The sequence below is a fragment of the Ranitomeya variabilis genome, chromosome 6 (assembly GCF_051348905.1).
Source record: "Ranitomeya variabilis isolate aRanVar5 chromosome 6, aRanVar5.hap1, whole genome shotgun sequence".
In the NCBI taxonomy this organism is placed as follows: domain Eukaryota; kingdom Metazoa; phylum Chordata; class Amphibia; order Anura; family Dendrobatidae; genus Ranitomeya; species Ranitomeya variabilis.
This window is the reverse complement of record NC_135237.1, coordinates 80,282,846-80,302,910: the sequence shown is the minus strand read 5'-3', so window position 1 is coordinate 80,302,910 and position 20,065 is coordinate 80,282,846. Positions and strand designations below refer to the sequence as shown.

General features: G+C 44.5%; 1 protein-coding gene across 1 annotated transcript in view; it reads left to right on the top strand.

Annotated features, from left to right (window-relative positions):
• DNAH11 (dynein axonemal heavy chain 11) overlaps positions 1 to 20,065 on the top strand; it is a 390,030-nt gene that overhangs the window by 57,879 nt on the left and 312,086 nt on the right. Inside the window, exons 7-8 of the mRNA XM_077268714.1 lie at positions 251 to 462; positions 18,320 to 18,553. Of these exons, the coding sequence (XP_077124829.1) occupies positions 251 to 462; positions 18,320 to 18,553 (446 nt within the window). The remainder of the gene's footprint in view (positions 1 to 250; positions 463 to 18,319; positions 18,554 to 20,065) is intronic.

Here is a 20,065-nt window from a genome sequence, read left to right as displayed (position 1 = left end):
GCTGTACAAAAAAAAAAAAGAAACGGTGGGCGCCGTTTGGAAACAAAATCTCCACTTTATCAAGCAGCATTCTGATGTAAAGGATAGCATACGGTAATCTTTGCCATGGTGTAATGCCTAATTTGATTACCGTGCTTCCGACCTGCTGGAGCAATCACCAAATGGGACGTTTGTGTTAACTGTATTTTATGATATAATCTAGTCATAAAGCTGTGACTCACAGAAGTCCTTCATCTTTGCTTTTTTTCAGCTCTTGTTGAAGCAGAAGATATTGATCTGCACTTGAGAACATTGGAATCTCCTATCAGATTATTGGAGGAGACAGAATTTCCTCAGATTCATGTGTTAATCCCTTCCCTATTTCACACCATCTGTCTGATCTGGAGTCACTCCATGTTTTACAACACTCCTGCCCGGATTATTGTTCTACTCCAAGAGTTCTGCAACTTGTTCATTGATCAGGTATTGTACACTGTTCTATTGTAAAATCCGTGGTGCCCATCTGCTTCCGTTTGCGTCAGTTATTTGGTGAGTCCGTTGTGAAAACTAACTTCATTCGGCTTTTTCTTAAAACCAAACTTATTGAAAAACGGAACTGTGCATGGAACCTTGCACACTACATGTAGTGCCCCATGGTGGCTAGCAGTCTATTGATACCTCCTGTTCTATTAGATCAGGCAGGCTGCCATCGCTAAATCATTGATTTGATAAAAGATCCTCATGCTGTACAGGAAAGATATATATCTTTGGTACCGTGTTAGCCAGAGGATAGAAAAATATTTAGAATTGAGAGTCCTCAGTGGAGTTTTTGCTTTGGCCACTGAGCCTCATACTACACTAACACTTTCTGTTCAATAGAGATCATGCCGTTATTATCACGAGCAGAATTATAATGTAAGGTATTGGTTATATATAGATAACACAGGATCACGCTATTCTCAATAGATGATGGTCATAGCTCACCTCCTCCCCTCCCTGCATGGTGACTTCAGCACTGATTACATAGAGTATACCTAAAATACTATCCTACTGTATAAACATCAGTGAACATCTCCAGACTATTGTTTTCTTAATGCTGTTAACAGCTGATTAAGCAAAATTGCCTCCCAATAATTATGTGCAGAAAATGGAATAAAAAATATGTCTGTAAAGCGCAGAGGAATTGATGGTGCAATATAGCTGTAAAGCGCTGTGGAAATAATGGCACTATATAAGTGAGTAAAATATTAAATAAGCCACTAAAATACATATGTAAAACGTATAGAATAAAAAAAAATGAAACAGATTCCAGAGAAAATTATATTTCTCTGTTTTTACTTTTTACCAAACTTAGGTGATACAGATTTTTTTTTAGGATGAAGTTCAGCAACATGAAGCAGGCACATTGCAGTGAATGAAGAAAAGCCTTATTTCACTGACTGTTGCAGAGGATTCTCTAATCCTAGCGTTCTCGGGTACTTACTTACTGGTACAGATTGAAAGCGTTCACACTGACAGAGCAGAGGTCATTTCTGGCTACAGGGCTAGAGGAGGCTCAATGTCCAGTTGGTGGAGTGTTGTGAAATTGGATTCTGGGCTCCCCCGGTGGCCACTTGTGGAATTGTACTTGTGTGCATCATCCCCTCTGTTCACCTGCTCCTATCAGGATGTGGGAGTCGCTATATAACCTTGCTCCTCTGTCAGTTTCATGCCGGTCATCAATGTAATCAGAAGCCTTTCTGTGCATGTTCCTGCTACTAGACAACTCCCAGCTAAGTTGGACTTTTGTCCTTGTGTGTTTTTGCATTTTGTTCCTGTTCACAGCTGCTGTTTCGTTACTGTGTCTGGAAAGCTCTTGTGAGCGGAAATTGCCACTCTGGTGTTATGAGTTAATGCTAGAGTCTTAAAGTAATTTCTGGATGGTGTTTTGATAGAGTTTTCTGCTGACCATGAAAGTGCCCTTTCTGTCTTCTTGCTATCTAGAAAGCGGACCTCGATTTTTGCTAAACCTATTTTCATACTACGTTTGTCATTTCATCTAAAATCACCGCCAATATATGTGGGGGCCTCTGTCTGCCTTTTGGGAAAATTTCTCTAGAGGTGAGCCAGGACTGTCTTTTCCTCTGCTAGGATTAGGTAGTTCTCCGGCTGGCGCTGGGCATCTAGGGATAAAAAAACGTAGGCATGCTACCCGGCCACTTCTAGTTGTGCGGCAGGTTTAGTTCATGGTCAGTATAGTTTCCATCTTCCAAGAGCTAGTTCTCATATATGCTGGGCTATGTTCTCTCGCCATTGAGAATCATGACAGTTTGACCGGCCCAAAAAAAAGGGTTAAATTACTGGCTGAGAAAGGAGAGAAAAAAGAAGTCTGCTACAATTTTTTTTTTTTTTTCCTCTAGTTCTGAGTGTGCTCTTAATTGAATCACTTGCTAGTCTGCCTATACTGCAGCCTTCCTCTCTTTCTCTCCTTCTAATCCTTGAATGGCTCTGTGTTCACCTGTTTCAAATGGATCTTCAGAGTGTAGCTACAGGTTTGAATAATCTCGCCACAAAGGTACAAAATTTGCAAGATTTTGTTGTTCATGCACCTGTGTCTGAGCCTAGAATTCCTTTGCCTGAGTTCTTCTCGGGGAATAGATCTCACTTTCAAAATTTTAAAAATAATTGCAAATTGTTTTTGTCCCTGAAGTCTCGCTCTGCCGGAGACCCTGCACAGCAGGTCAGGATTGTAATTTCCTTGCTCCGGGGCGACCCTCAAGACTGGGCTTTTGCATTGGCACCAGGGGATCCTGCGTTGCTCAATGTGGATGCGTTTTTTCTGGCCTTGGGGTTGCTTTATGAGGAACCTCATTTAGAGCTTCAGGCGGAAAAGGCCTTGATGTCCTTGTCTCAGGGGCAAGATGAAGCTGAAATATACTGCCAAAAATTCCGCAAATGGTCTGTGCTTACCCAGTGGAATGAGTGCGCCCTGGCGGCGATTTTCAGAGAAGGTCTCTCTGATGCCATTAAGGATGTTATGGTGGGGTTCCCTGTGCCTGCGAGTCTGAATGAGTCCATGACGATGGCTATTCAGATCGATAGGCGTCTGCGGGAGCGCAAACCTGTGCACCATTTGGCGGTGTCTACTGAGAAAACGCCAGAAAATATGCAATGTGATAGGATTCTGTCCAGAAGCGAGCGGCAGAATTTTAGACGAAAAAATGGGTTGTGCTTCTATTGTGGTGATTCAACTCATGTTATATCAGCATGCTTTAAGCGTACTAAGAAGCCTGACAAGTCTGTTTCAATTAGCACTTTACAGTCTAAGTTTATTCTATCTGTGACCCTGATTTGTTCTTTGTCATCTATTACCGCGGACGCCTATGTCGACTCTGGCGCTGCTTTGAGTCTTATGGATTGGTCCTTTGCCAAACGCTGTGGGTATGATTTGGAGCCATTGGAGGCTCCGATACCTCTGAAAGGGATTGACTCCACCCCATTGGCTAGTAATAAACCACAATACTGGACACAAGTGACTATGCGTGTTAATCCGGATCACCAGGAGGTTATTCGCTTTCTGGTGCTGTATAATCTACATGATGTTTTGGTGCTGGGATTGCCATGGCTGCAATCTCATAACCCAGTCCTCGACTGGAGAGCTATGTCTGTGTTAAGCTGGGGATGTAAAGGAACTCATGGGGACGTACCTTTGGTTTCCATTTCATCATCTATTCCCTCTGAGATTCCTGAATTCTTGTCTGACTTTCGTGACGTTTTTGAAGAACCCAAGGTTGGTTCACTACCTCCGCACCGGGAGTGCGATTGTGCCATAGACTTGATTCCGGGTAGTAAATACCCTAAGGGTCGTTTATTTAATCTGTCTGTGCCTGAACACGCGGCTATGCGAGAATATATAAAGGAGTCCTTGGAAAAGGGACATATTCGTCCTTCGTCATCTCCCTTAGGAGCCGGTTTTTTCTTTGTGTCTAAGAAAGACGGCTCTTTGAGGCCGTGTATTGATTATCGACTTTTGAATAAAATCACGGTTAAATATCAATATCCGTTACCACTGCTTACTGATTTGTTTGCTCGTATAAAGGGGGCCAAGTGGTTCTCTAAGATTGATCTCCGTGGGGCGTATAATTTGGTGCGAATCAAGCAGGGGGATGAGTGGAAAACCGCATTTAATACGCCCGAGGGCCATTTTGAGTATTTGGTGATGCCTTTTGGTCTTTCAAATGCCCCTTCAGTCTTCCAGTCCTTTATGCATGACATTTTCCGCGATTATTTGGATAAATTTATGATTGTGTATCTGGATGATATTCTGATTTTTTCGGATGACTGGGACTCTCATGTCCAGCAGGTCAGGAGGGTTTTTCAGGTTTTGCGGTCTAATTCCTTGTGTGTGAAGGGTTCTAAGTGTGTTTTTGGGGTTCAAAAGATTTCCTTCTTGGGATACATTTTTTCCCCCTCTTCCATCGAGATGGATCCTGTCAAGGTTCAGGCTATTGGTGATTGGACGCAACCCTCTTCTCTTAAAAGTCTTCAGAAATTTTTGGGCTTTGCTAACTTTTATCGTCGATTTATTGCTGGTTTTTCTGATGTTGTAAAACCATTGACTGATTTGACTAAGAAGGGTGCTGATGTTGCTGATTGGTCCCCTGATGCTGTGGAGGCCTTTCGGGAGCTCAAGCGCCGCTTTTCTTCCGCCCCAGTGTTGCGTCAGCCTGATGTTGCTCTTCCTTTTCAGGTTGAGGTCGACGCTTCTGAAATCGGAGCTGGGGCGGTGTTGTCGCAGAGAAGTTCCGACTGCTCCGTGATGAGACCTTGTGCTTTTTTTTCCCGTAAATTTTCGCCCGCCGAGCGGAATTATGATATTGGGAATCGGGAGCTTTTGGCCATGAAGTGGGCTTTTGAGGAGTGGCGTCACTGGCTTGAGGGGGCCAGACATCAGGTGGTGGTATTGACTGACCACAAAAATTTAATTTACCTTGAGTCTGCCAGGCGCCTGAATCCTAGACAGGCGCGCTGGTCGTTGTTTTTCTCTCGGTTTAATTTTGTGGTGTCTTACCTACCGGGTTCTAAGAATGTTAAGGCGGATGCCCTTTCTAGGAGTTTTGAGCCTGACTCCCCTGGTAATTCTGAGCCCACAGGTATCCTTAAAGATGGAGTGATATTGTCTGCCGTTTCTCCAGACCTGCGGCGGGCCTTGCAGGAGTTTCAGGCGGATAGACCTGATCGTTGCCCACCTGGTAGACTGTTTGTTCCTGATGATTGGACCAGTAGAGTCATCTCTGAGGTTCATTCTTCTGCGTTGGCAGGTCATCCTGGAATCTTTGGTACCAGGGATTTGGTGGCAAGGTCCTTCTGGTGGTCTTCCCTGTCACGAGATGTGCGAGGCTTTGTGCAGTCTTGTGACGTTTGTGCTCGGGCCAAGCCTTGTTGTTCTCGGGCTAGTGGATTGTTATTACCCTTGCCTATCCCGAAGAGGCCTTGGACGCACATCTCGATGGATTTTATTTCGGATCTGCCTGTTTCTCATAAGATGTCTGTCATCTGGGTGGTGTGTGACCGTTTCTCTAAGATGGTCCATCTGGTTCCCTTGCCTAAGTTGCCTTCTTCTTCCGAGTTGGTTCCTCTGTTTTTTCAAAATGTTGTTCGTTTGCATGGTATTCCGGAGAATATCGTTTCTGACAGAGGGACCCAATTCGTGTCTAGATTTTGGCGGGCATTCTGTGCTAGGATGGGCATAGATTTGTCTTTTTCGTCTGCTTTCCATCCTCAGACTAATGGCCAGACCGAGCGGACTAATCAGACCTTGGAGACATATTTGAGGTGTTTTGTGTCTGCGGATCAGGATGATTGGGTTGCTTTTTTGCCTTTGGCGGAGTTCGCCCTCAATAATCGGGCCAGCTCTGCCACCTTGGTGTCCCCGTTTTTCTGTAATTCGGGGTTTCATCCTCGATTTTCCTCCGGTCAAGTGGAATCTTCGGATTGTCCTGGAGTGGATGCTGTGGTGGAGAGGTTGCATCAGATTTGGGGGCAGGTGGTGGACAATTTGAAGTTGTCCCAGGAGAAGACTCAGCTTTTTGCCAACCGCCGTCGTCGTGTTGGTCCTCGGCTTTGTGTTGGGGACTTGGTGTGGTTGTCTTCTCGTTTTGTCCCTATGAGGGTTTCTTCTCCTAAGTTTAAGCCTCGGTTCATCGGCCCGTACAAGATATTGGAGATTCTTAACCCTGTGTCCTTCCGTTTGGACCTCCCTGCATCCTTTTCGATTCATAATGTTTTTCATCGGTCATTGTTGCGCAGGTATGAGGTACCGGCTGTGCCTTCCGTTGAGCCTCCTGCTCCGGTGTTGGTTGAGGGTGAGTTGGAGTACGTTGTGGAAAAGATCTTGGACTCTCGTGTTTCCAGACGGAAACTCCAGTATCTGGTCAAATGGAAGGGATACGGTCAGGAGGATAATTCTTGGGTCACTGCCTCTGACGTTCATGCCTCCGATCTTGTCCGTGCCTTTCATAGGGCTCATCCTGATCGCCCTGGTGGTTCTGGTAAAGGTTCGGTGCCCCCTCCTTGAGGGGGGGGGTACTGTTGTGAAATTGGATTCTGGGCTCCCCCGGTGGCCACTTGTGGAATTGTACTTGTGTGCATCATCCCCTCTGTTCACCTGCTCCTATCAGGATGTGGGAGTCGCTATATAACCTTGCTCCTCTGTCAGTTTCATGCCGGTCATCAATGTAATCAGAAGCCTTTCTGTGCATGTTCCTGCTACTAGACAACTCCCAGCTAAGTTGGACTTTTGTCCTTGTGTGTTTTTGCATTTTGTTCCTGTTCACAGCTGCTGTTTCGTTACTGTGTCTGGAAAGCTCTTGTGAGCGGAAATTGCCACTCTGGTGTTATGAGTTAATGCTAGAGTCTTAAAGTAATTTCTGGATGGTGTTTTGATAGAGTTTTCTGCTGACCATGAAAGTGCCCTTTCTGTCTTCTTGCTATCTAGAAAGCGGACCTCGATTTTTGCTAAACCTATTTTCATACTACGTTTGTCATTTCATCTAAAATCACCGCCAATATATGTGGGGGCCTCTGTCTGCCTTTTGGGAAAATTTCTCTAGAGGTGAGCCAGGACTGTCTTTTCCTCTGCTAGGATTAGGTAGTTCTCCGGCTGGCGCTGGGCATCTAGGGATAAAAAAACGTAGGCATGCTACCCGGCCACTTCTAGTTGTGCGGCAGGTTTAGTTCATGGTCAGTATAGTTTCCATCTTCCAAGAGCTAGTTCTCATATATGCTGGGCTATGTTCTCTCGCCATTGAGAATCATGACAGTGGAGCACTGTGATGGAAAGTAGTGCAGCACACAGGGCCACATTCCATCCTTACTATCCCCTTGACTTAGCGTGCGATACTCATCATTATAATTTTCTCCTACGCCTCATTGGGGGACACAGACCGTGGGGTGTTATGCTGCTTGCCACTAGGAGGACACTAAGTGATACAAAGAAAGTTAGCTCCTCCCCTGCAGTATACACCCTCCTGCTGGCCCTCAGCTAACCAGTTCTTGCTTAGTGTCTGTAGGAGGCACTTGGGTCTGTTTTCAGACCCCAACTTTCTTATTTTAATTTTTATTTTTCTGTAAATTTTTATTTTTTATTCAACGGAGTGAAGGGGGCGACGGATCCTATTTTATAGGACCCGCTCTCCCCCGAACCAGCAACAGGCGAGCACGGCGAGTATACCTCCCCGTCCCTCTCCTGCGACGCTGGAGCACGCCAATTTTTACTGGGGCGACGGGTTTCCATCTTTGGTCCCGATCTCCCTTCCCCCTGCAAGACGGCAAGCACATAGAGCCTGCTCTAATGTTCCTCTCCGGGGGCCCGACATACAAGGCCCACATTACATGGCGTTGCATACTTGCGGCAGAGCCCAAAGGGATTACAGAAGAGGATGAGGATGGAGCGCGCAGGGACAGGGGGACCTGCATTACCGGACTGTGAGTACATCAGGAGTTCCCCTCCTGCGCTCCGGATCGCTTTGCGGCCGCGCCGCCGCACACCGCCGGGCAGGCCGGAAATTTAGTCCCCGGCTTTTCAGCCGGAGTAGGCCGCAGTGGCCTCTATGGGGTAGGCGCCAGCGGTACTTGCGGCAGAGCCCCTGGAGAGAGGCGCCGGCGGTCGGGGAACTGCGGCGGTTAGCGTCGCTCCGTTGCGGCCGCCGCGCATCGCCAGGCAGGCCGGAAATTTAGTCCCCGGCTTTTCAGCTGGAGTAGGCCGCAGTGGGCAGATCCCTCCCACGGCCGTAACCCCGCCCCCTATATCGGCGCTTCTCGTCTGGGACGAGAGGCGCCCTGCAGATCTCGGGGGCCATTCTTCCTCTCGCTGCCTGCGTGGAAGATGCGGTCCTGGGTGTGCCACTGGCCGGTTCGCCAGCGGCAATCATTCGGCGCGCGGCCCGCCGACGCGCTCCACCGGCAGGCTCCATAAATTTAGTCCCCGGTTTTTTCAGCCGGACTAGGCCGCAGTTGAAATCCCCTTCAGGGGCGAAGGTGCCTTCACGGTCCCGATGGGCTGAACTTCGTGGATGTACAGAGGCCCCTCTTCATGGTCCGGGCAGCCCCCACTGTCCCACCACTGTGAAAGCGGATGGCACAAGGAGGCGGATGGTTCCTCTCCACCTCCCTAACAAGAGGGATGATGGATTGAGGTTTATTCCTCTATTCCTGCACCGTCCACGCTGCAATACCCGACATCCGCGGCGGCTCCATGCCGGGACGCGCACCGTTGGTGAGTGGATCCTGCCAGCGATGGGCTTCTGCAGCGGGATATTCACAGGCAGTCTCAGGCTTCCCTGTGGCCCACCTCCCTGAGGTAACGCTCCAGCCGGCTACAAAATTTAGCTCCTGGCTTCGGCCGATGTGTAGGCCGCACCACCAGAAGCGCACTGTGGCGCCTTAAGGCGGCTCTGCCTTTTTTCCTGGCGTTTTTCACCTGGCACGGAAGCGCTCAATTTTCTCGAGCAACGGGTGACCACCCCTAACTTCTACGCTGGCGCCGGCTGCAGAAATTTACGCCCCGGCTTGGGCCTATTCAGGGAAGTCTCGAGGCTCCGCCCACGTCGTGCCTGTGGCTCTGCCCCCTGAATTGGCGCTTCTCGCTTGCTGCGAGATTTTACCTAAACCCGCATGACCAGTATTCCTGGTCTTAAAGTCACACGACCAGTATTCTCTGGTCTTAACGGCACGTGACCAGTATTCCCTGGTCTTAAAGGCACGTGACCAGTATTCCCTGGTCTTAAAGGCGCGTGACCAGTATTCCCTGTTTTTAAAGGCGCGTGACCAGAATTCCCTGGTCTTAAAGGCGCGTGACCAGAATTCCCGGGTCTTAAAGGCACGGGACCAGTAAGTATCCCCTGGTCTTAAAGGCACACGACCAGTATTCCCTGGTCTTAAAGGCTCACGACCAGTATTCCCTGGTCTTAGGGGCACACTGGTCTTAAAGGAACACGACCAGTATTCCCTGGTCTTAAAGGCACATGACCAATCCGAAACTGGTCATAAATGAGGAGCCCTCTGCCGCTGATCCCAGTTTATCCCAGTGTAACTAGTTCCCTCAGTCTAAACTCCCTCGTAGAGCTTTTGCCATCCAGTCCGGATATGCGATTCACTGGATAGAAGCCTCTACGTGGGACGCTATGCCTGGTCTGATTTTTAAGGGCGACAGGCACTTTAAAGGGCGCCGGTCTCCCCACACCATCAACAGACGGGCACATGAAGGTCGCTTCCATGTATCCTTTTCCTGCATCCAGGTCTAACGCCAGACAACCTGTCCTGTCCACCCGGAGACCTGAACTCTGTGGATGTACAGAGGCACCCTTTTTCGGGCGTCTGAGCACCCCCCTCTGCATCACCACTATTTAACAGAAGATGCAAGAAGGCGAATGTTCCCTCTCCACTTCCCTGTTAAGAGGATGGTGGATCGAGGCTCCTAATTTTTAACTCTGCAATGACCTGCTGGAAGCAGCGGCGCATTCTGCCACTCGGCAGATTAACCGGGTACAATCTCCTGTGGTTTACCTACCAGTATCTCTGCCCGATATGTCCTCAATTAAAAATGCCACGATCTGTCAAATAGCAAATCTGGTTTGTTCCGTTTTGCGGCTACGGGTCCAGCCCTCTACCCTCCCTAGCCGCCGCATGGATTGCTAGAGCAACGGTCTCCTGCCTGGAGACCTTAACTACCTTGATTCACACCAGTACCCCTTTCCTGAAGACAGTTCAGCTGGTCAATCAAATTTTTGAGCGGGAGACTAACCAAGGATCGTACGTTCCTACAGCCCCGACCAACAGTGAAAGGGTTGTCCAGGACAGTCTTGATCTAAGGGATCTTGGTTCCTAAAAAGGGAACGAGAAGTAGGACCGATCCCGGACCTCAAACTTCTAACAACTTTTTCACAAGGTTCTTCTTCTTCGAATGGAGTTCCTCCGCTCAGCCATTACTTCAACAAAAAAGGTGCAGTCTCTGGCATCCATCGACATTCGGGATGCCTAACCTCTTCAAAAATCCCTTTGCTTTTCTATTCGTGAACAGCATTTAAGTCACGACCTTGTCCTTCGGCCTTGCTACCGCACCCAGAGTGTTCGCAAGGGTCATGGCGGCTGTCATCTTGCACCTAGAGGCGTGGCCGTCCTGCCCTGTTTGGCCGACTGTTTACCCGCCCTTGCAGGACTATGCTGAGTCGTCTATATCACTTGTGATACCCTCTCACCTGGGCTGGTGGCTAGACTTAGACAACTTCTCATTTCCAGCCCAGCAGATATCCCTTTTGAGGATGATCCGGTATTCTTCCAGAAGGGTGGTAAATTTCCCTCCAGACAAGGTCATGGTTTTTCAACAGGGAGCTCGCGCTCTTGCTCACTCATCCCCTCATTTCATTCGATTTGCTGGGAGGTTTCTTCAAAAAAATAAAAATAAACGGAGACGACAATGGAAGCAGTTTCCTTTGCTCCGTTAGTTTTTCAGCATGGCAAGCAGCCTTTCAGACGATAGTCTCTGAGCTCCTTCTTCATCCAGGGTTTTTTCTCCCGGTTCCATGGTTACTAGTAACTTCCAATGCCAGTCCTCTTCTCCCGATCATTGCTCTGGAGATCTCAAAGGTAGTCCTATAGTAGGTCCACTACCTTATGGCGGGTCAACCCAGCCGATTTCAATTGGACAGCGCCACGGCTGTGTCATACGTCAATCATCTAGCGAGTACCCACGTTCAAGCACCATGGCCAAGGTACCTCACATGGGCCGAGATCTATCACTCGGTGATCTTGGCAGTACATGTCCCAGGAGTAGAACTCTGGGCTGCGAACATATTTAGCTGTCAGGGTTTCACCTCAAGTGAGTGGGAACTTCACCTGGAAGTCTTCCATCAGACCCGCCTTCACTGGAGCTCTACAGTTGTAGTTCGGATGGCGTCCTGACTGATCGCCTGTGTACTCGAGTTTGTTGTTCGGCCTCAAGATCCAAGAGCCATCGCACTGCATGCTCTGGTTATTCCGTGGTACCAGTTTCCACTTCCGAGAGTTTTTCAGAAGCAGAAAGGGCCCCAGTGATCCTCGGAAATCCGCACTGACCACGTCAGTTCGCTTGCGGAGCTGATAGCTTTCTGTCTTTCTGCAACAAAACTGCAAGTAGGGACCACCTCGCAGGATGTTTTCACATGTAGTTCTTCCCTATTGCATACCGTTAGATCATTGGGATCTATTCTATTAGGGAAGGTCGCCCCCCTTTTTTCTCGTCGATATCCTCATCCTGACGAGTCTTCGGTGCTAACGGGTCTTTTCAGACCTTTTTCCCTTATTTCCTTCAAGGCAAGGTTGTCCTCAGGCCTTCCCCATCCCTAGTTACCAAGGTGGTATTGTATCACTACTGTCATGAGGGCATAGTTCTTCCCTCATCTCTTTTGGCACCAGTCCACAAAATGGAATGAGTTCCCCATATTCCGAACGAAGCGAGTGCTTTGAGTAGGTACGTCTTGAGGACGGCGTCCTTCCCAAGGTTGGACACTGTATCATGGGTTTCCTAACGGTAAGAGGAAGGCTTCCTGACGTTTACAGGAAGGGTTTGGCCGTCTTCATTGGCCATTTAGCCTGGTGTATTCCTTTCTCCATCCAGGAGTCCTTCCGTGTTAGATGACAGCCTATCTCCCTGTCTATCGTGGGTTCTGGGCACCAGGCGTCGACAAGACACGCCTGCAAGCTTGCGGATTCGTCCAGTCCGCATGCATTCTTCAAGCATTATAATTCCCAGACTTCCACAGATGTGGCTCTGGGCAGGCGGACTCTGCAGGCCGCGGTGGCGCACTTGTAAGTAGCAGTTACACAGGGCCTGATCTGACGTTGTCCCCACCCAGGGACTGCTTTGGTACGTCCCACGGTCTGTGTCCCCCAATGAGGCGTAGGAGAAAGAGGGATTTTTGTGTACTCACCGTAAAATCCTTTTCTCCGAGCCAATCATTGGGGGACACAGCTCCCACCCTGGTATTGGCTTATGCTTGTTTTGTTTTTTTTTATAATCCGATATGCTATACTCTCATATATAATATGACATGCTGTAAGCTAATATGTTGTTACTGATCTCCTACTGCTTTTTACACCGAACTGGTTAGCTGAGGGCCAGCAGGAGGGTGTATACTGCAGGGGAGGAGCTAACTTTCTTTGTATCACTTAGTGTCCTCCTAGTGGCAAGCAGCATAACACCCCACGGTCTGTGTCCCCCAATGATTGGCTCGGAGAAAAGGATTTTACGGTGAGTACACAAAAATCCCTCTTTTCCTTTAAATGATGGATACTATCTAACGTGCAGGAGAGCAATGGGGATCCAAGTCTTGAGCTCCCCACCAATCACTCAAAAATTGGCTTAAGTGCGAAACCTCTGTCTGAGATTGCGGACAAATTGGTGTTGTGTCTTAATAAAGAGCATATGGCTCTCCTATGAACCCAAACCTGTGACTGGGCTTCATATGAGAATGTTATTTTTAAAATATACTGCAATTCTGTAGAATTGTTTTATTTAGAACAATAAGATTCAAGTCCTTTGGGAGGACTAAAAAAATCAAAAAATCATTATTTTAAAAATATAAAAAATTTAATCAGCCTCTCCCCCACTTTTCAAAATTTTAAAAATATTGAAATAAAAAAAATACATATTTGGACTTTTATAGTTATGATATACCATTCTGGTATGGTATTAGCACATCAGAATATAAAAGGAATTATCCCATTTGGTAAGCGCTGTAAAGATTAAAAAAAAAAAAAAAAAAAATGAAATGCCAAAATTGCTGTTTTTTTACTTTCGAGTTACCTTTCTAGAAAATGCAATAAAGCGATTAAAAACATTGTATTTACCCTAAAACGGCATCCAATAAAATCAGCTCTATATACAAAAAAACAAACCCTTACACTGGTCTATCAGTGGGAAATTAAGAAAATGACGGCACAAGCCAATTTTTTTTTCACCAGTTTAACCCCAAAAAATTATACAAGTTTGGCATCACCATAATTGTGTTAATCTGAAAAGCCATATTGCCAAGTAATTTATTACTGGCTAATGAGCACTGAAAAAAAAGACTCCAAAAATAATTGCTTAATTGTGTTTTTTTTTCACCATTTCATTGCATTAGGATCTTTTTTCCATTTTCCTGTACATTGAATGGTAAAATGCATGGCGTAATTCAACACTATAACTTGTTCCTCAGAAAACAACCTTTCATACTGCTATGTCGACCGAAAAAATAAAAGTTCTCTTGGAAGAAGGGGAGGAAAAAAACAAAGCTCAGAACTGTCAGGAAGGGTTTAACCCTGCTGTTCTGTTAGGTCAAAAATGACCGTTTTTGAAATTCTATAATGTTATAAAAATTCAGCGTGTGATTCTGAGACTTGAGGCTCCCTGACTTTTCGTCATTAGGGGGGTACTCTCTGTGGGAATTTTTTTTTTTTTTAATTTTTGTTTACTTTATTTGGTACAATTTTTTTTACACTTGTACTGTTCGGTCAAAAATGACCGATAGGCCTTTATTCAGCTCTCCAGACAATTTTTGACAAAAATAAAGGTGCTATCACCTCATTTTGAACTATATATTGCATCTACTACTATTTATCAATGTATCTGACTACTTTTGGTCAGAACAGATTTACACATACCAACATTTTCAAGTTGCGATACAGCCGACGGATTCGCTTCCAGTATAGCTATGCGCAATTTATTTCACTGGTTTTTATTTACCCTGCTGTTCATATAGATCTAGTTCCATTCAGTTGTCAACATTTCATATTGTAAATCATGATTTTCTGATTTTCCATGTGTTTGCTGGTTGTACAGTATTACACTGTGCAATGCTGTCCTAAGCAGAATTCACCTAAAGTGTTGTACTGTGAGCTTTTTCCTGCTGCAGGGTGGTGTCTGCTCTGATCTTATCTGTAGACAGATAACATAGCAGTGTAGAGTTTCATAAGTTTGTATATAGTTTAGAATAAAGAAAAGTTTTTATGTGCAATATGAAGCAAATATTGCAAAAAATGTTAATTTATTTGATTCAAAAAATAAAAGTTTTTGATTTAATTTTTCATCTGATTATTGAAAACCATGTTCACATACAGTAAAACAATGCAACAGGTAATCAAATAACACTTGAATTAGGTACAAATCACAACTTTGTTAGGTCCGGTCAAAAATGACCGGGAACAGTATAAGTGTATAAAAAACAACGTTTTTTGCCATTTTATAGAGAAAAAAGCTTTTTTTTTTTTTTTTTTGCCTTTGAAAAAAGTATATCTACATAATGTTTGATATTATTACTTATAGTTAACATTTAGATCAAGATTTTTTTTTTATCTGCAAAAATAATCAATTTTTACAAAAATCGAAAGAATACCATGTTCCCTTTTGGATATAAAAAAAATATAAAACAAGCTTTGTATTTATTTTTTTTTCTGGTATTTGAACAACCATCTTCACAAGCAATATAATAGTGCAAAAACTGTTTAAAAAAACCACTTAGATTAGCTAAAAATGATTATTTTATAAGGACGGTCAAAAATGACCGGGAACAGTACAAGTGTATGTGAAATCTAAACAGAACAGCAGGGTTAAGTTCTGAAAACTACACACTAAAGACCATTATATTATCTTAGTTTGAAGCTTGTAAAATCTGTTTTGAAATCTCTGGCTGGTTCTACAAGATAAAAAATGACAACTCTACATAAATGATTACGTCACAGAGTAATATACAGAAATGAGCATGTGCATGCGAGCATTTGTATACTGAGAGAGTTATGTACAATGTAATTACATCACTGTGCATTAGTATAAAGCTGAAGATACACATTAAATAACGGTTGGCTGATCACCTCTAGTATCGCCTTTTGCCCCTGGGGGAACTTTGATTGGACATGCTGATGTCCAATAAGCAGAATCCTAATTTTTCCCAATGTTCACCATCATCACACTGACAGGCTGCAACCAGAACCTTTAGGATGCTAATAAAAGGAAAATGATTACACTTCTTCAACTATATCTTCCTGAATATGAAAGTCAAGTGAAGTTTCTAAAAATACCTAAAATGAAATGCTAGATCTTTAACATTGCGATCCATCATCTCCCCTATAACATTTAGGGCCCGATTCATCATGACTAGTGTTCTTTACACCTGTCTTGATGAGGGGCGTGCTGGAGTCAGACGCTCCTGATTCATGAGGAAGTTTAAGCCTCTTTATGAATTAAGAGCATCGGGCAAGTGGCATACACCTCTTTATGGGCCTTGCCACAAATTCTACTTCAGCTCCTACTATAGTAAGACTTGTAGTTTTGCAAACACCAATGCTTGTCGAGTATTTAACGAGCAGCGGTCGTCATGCCCCAGCTCATCACATTGTGTAGGAGTTGGAAGAAACTTGTATGAAGGCTCCAAAAATAAGAAATTTTAAACTCCGATTCGCACTTAATTTGTAGAACTTTCAAAGCTTTTATGAAAGAATTCCAGTGTGAAAGCTTTGACACATCGGCCCCTTAGACTTTGTTTTTTTACATCAATAAGTTTGAAGGCAAATGCAACAAAAGAAGAGGTAAGAGATAAGAAGGTTTGAGTTTTTTCTGATGGTTAGATTGCAGTGTGACTACAGTGACGATTGTTGTGAATTCTGCTCTTGGGCTCCCTCCGGTGGTTGTTAGTGGTAGTGCAGTTGTCTTGGGGTTGTAATCCTGGGCAGGTGTTTCTGCTGATTGCAGCTTTACTAGGTATTTAGGTGTGCAGGATCCATTACTCCTGGCCAGTTGTCCATTGTTCTTGGAGGGATTGCATCTCTCTCTGGTTCCTCATGCTCTGCTGCCAATTTAGCTAAGATAAGTGTCTGGTTTTTTGTCTCTGTGCACACTTGCAGTGTGCTTTGCAATTCAGTGCAATTCATTGTGTTTTTGTCCAGCTTAGACTTTGTTTGGATTTTTCAGTCATGCTGGATTCTCAGGAGTTGCAGATATACTTGCTATGTCTTTAGTTAGATGTAGTATATTTGTATTTTCTGCTGTGGATATTTTTAGGATTTTAATACTGACCGCTTAGAATTCTGTCCTATCCTTTTTTATTTAGCTAGAAGTGCCTCTTTTGCTAAATCCTGTTTTTCTGCCTGCGTGTGTCTTTCCTCTTATACTCACAGTCAATATTTGTGGGGGGCTGCCTATCCTTTGGGGTTCTGTTCTGAGGCAAGATAGAATTCCCATTTCCACCTATAGGGGTATTTAGTCCTCCGGCTGTGTCGAGGTGTCTAGGACATGTTAGGTACACCCCACGGCTACTTCTAGTTGCGGTGTCAGTTTAGGGTTTGCGGTCAGTACAGGTTTCCACCTACTCCTGAGAAAGTCTCTCATGCGGCTCCAAGGTCACCGGATCATAACAGACGATTTTAAAGCCAACACAATATACCTTGGAGTAATGTTATTACTGATATTGACGTGTTCGGCCAACAGTCTAATGTATATGGAATGCTCGGGAGGAAATGTCAGTCAAGTGCGTCTGATTTCAGACTGCTGGTCCCAGAGATAAGCCACCACCAGACATGTCTGGTGCTGGTTCTTTCATAGAAACACAGGATCCCTCAGCCGAATGAATGTCCCTGTGTATAAGAGAGAAGGCCGAGTTAGCTACTGACTGAACAATCGACCAAACCATCATTGGCCGACAGCCATCTAATGTGTATGATGGTCTTTATGTTCCTAACCTAATGTAATACTATAGGTAAAATGTATTCTGTATGTTCTACTTGGTGCACCCTCAGGCCCTACATTAGGCATAGCTCAGTGTATTTGTTTTAGCTGGCGTGTTTCTTTAAGGCTAGGTTCACATTGCGTTAGGGCAATCCGTTTAGCGCTAGCGGATTGCGCTAACGCAATGTTTATTTAGGGGCCGCTTTCAGGGGTCGCGTTAGCGTCCCCGCTCTCGCAGATCCCCGATCTGCGAGAGCGGGGAACGGACCTCGGGCGCGCCGCGGACGCTGCAAGCAGCGTCCGAGGCGCGTCACAGAAGAACGGCACATCACTAGCGGGAGCCGAAAAAGGCACGCGCTAGTGATGCGCTGCAGGCGAAATTTACATTGCTGTCAATGGGTGCGCTAACGGACCCGTTGCACGGCGTTAATTGCGACATTTTCGCCGTGCAACGCTGTCCGTTAGCGATCACCCACTAACGCAATGTGAACCTAGCCTAAGAATCAAAATTACAAGAACTGTCAACACAGTGCATTCATAAGTTAACTCATGGCACTGGACCAGGTAATACTTTGTCCTTAGAAAACATCACATTTTTTATTTGATCTACAAATTCATTTGGAAAATGGTATCACTTAGACAGAGTGGGGTAGACTTACATTATTAGAAATAGGTAGTTACAGTAAGAAAAAATATGAGGTACTTTAGCTGAATCATGTAATGTAGGTGAAAATCCATTATGCATGGGTGTGATGCCTGCAGAAGGTAGACTTCAGACCTCCATATTTAGGATAATACAAAAGGAAACCGCACTCCAGTGGATTGTCAAATCTTTTGTTGAGCCGTTATCAATGCTTAATGGTAGCTCTATGGAAGAGCTGAAATGGTGCATACAACAGATAATTACAGTATAGATTTAACATATATACAATAGATGAATTAATAATTATTCATAAAAGTACTCGGTTCTGGAAAAAAAAATAATGTTTTGATCAGTTTCCATGTAGCTGATCCTTTTTTCTTTTTTAATTGCGTGTAAAATCCGATTAATTGTATTATTATTCTTCTTCATTATTTTAGTTCATTGTCTATCATGAAGTCTTATTGTCACTTATTAAATTCTAGGCAAAACTGTATCTTTCACCGGAAGATCTTTTCAAAGAGGAAACAGAGGAAGCACTAGAGCATGTACAAATTGCAGTGAATGTCCTTAGGACCTTCTTGCATTCATTTCAAAGTCACAGGAACAATCTTGGGTCATTTTACCGAGACAGTAATGAATTTAAACCTTGGGATTTTCGCTCTCAACTGGTGTTTGCTAGATATGACAGATTTCTTGAGCGTTTAATGAAGATTGAGGTATTTAATTCTTCTAATTGTATCCTATTCAGATACGAGCACTATAAATACTTATATTTATATGCTATGAATTGCAAATGAGCCGACCTACACAATATTTTTTTCTAATGAAGAACCTTACGTTCTCTTCTAACATAAGACTTCCATTCTACTTTAAATAATACATTCTTCCACTGACTATAATTATAATTATTAGTGTAATTAGTTTCATTTGACACAGTCATTGACCACGTCAATTATGCTTAATTGGATATATAGGTAGATATTATGTTTTAAGGCTTTGAACCTTAAAATAAATTTAAGTGCCCCCATGTACAATTACTAATGTGACGAGAAGCTGCATATTCTCTAAAATTAATAATGCTTGAAACCGATCTAATTTTATACTGGTAGTATATATAAAGTAATATTAGAAGACATTTTTAAAAATATTTGCATAGATACTTTTATGACTTATTATTGTTTCCCATTAATATTTTAAGGCAAATTTCACACGTCTGACATTTAAGTTCCGAGCATGGACTGTGATCTCTGGACTGTCTGTAGATCTTCTGACCTGAACTCAACAGCTTCTTAGCCATGAGGCTTTTGATCTCGGTTGCAGAGACAAGTGGCCAGTCCCTACATCATGGTCCATACTTGGAGCATGAATGTCAGACTTGTTATACAGGCCTTAAAAATATTGTATTTGTGAAACCAGCCTAAAGTCTTCTATAGCGGCATTATATCTACAGCACTACACTCAAATTGGAGTCTCTTATTCCTTGCCTCAGTAGACATTGCAACCAAATCTCAGTAGCACTGGGGTCAGTTTAGAAAAAAAACATTTTCCCTGTCTTACTGTGTTTGCAATGTTAAAGGGATTAGTCAGGAATTTTTTTATTTTTTTACTATGGACCTAAAAACTGACAGGCAGGTAGTTTCTAACAGAGGCAACTACCTGCCTGCTGTACCTGGCGCCTGCTCATAGCGGTAACTGACCTCTCCTGCCGGCATTTCTGCTGCTTCATGTCAACAATTAAGCTCTTCTTCCAGGCTACACTGTTAACAGGACTTTACTGTCGATGTCACACTGATTGATAGCTGGCTTCCTTCCAGTAGGCAGCGGGGAGCTGGCTGGCAGTCAGCATGATGTTGGCAGTCACACCCTGTCAACACAGCAGAGAGTATGAGAAGCCGCAGCTATGTTCATGTGATGACAATAGAAGCTGCCAAATCGCCTGCAGGAGCGGCCTGTGACCACTCTGTGCTGGCAGAGATCTGTGCCAGGCACAGCAGGCAGGTGGGTAGCAACTACCTGCCTGCAACTACTTAGGCACATTGTAAAAAGAAAAAAAAATTCCCAGTTAACCCTTTTAAGGGGAAGTCATGTAGGCTTGGGAACATTTACCAACTCCATCTTGGTGTGGTTTGCAGACCAAGTTAAAAAGTTGAAGGCAGCAGTTGTAAAAGCTGAGCCAGTGTAATACCCAAAATAAAAGTAAAAAGGAAAAATTAAACAACTGTTTCATA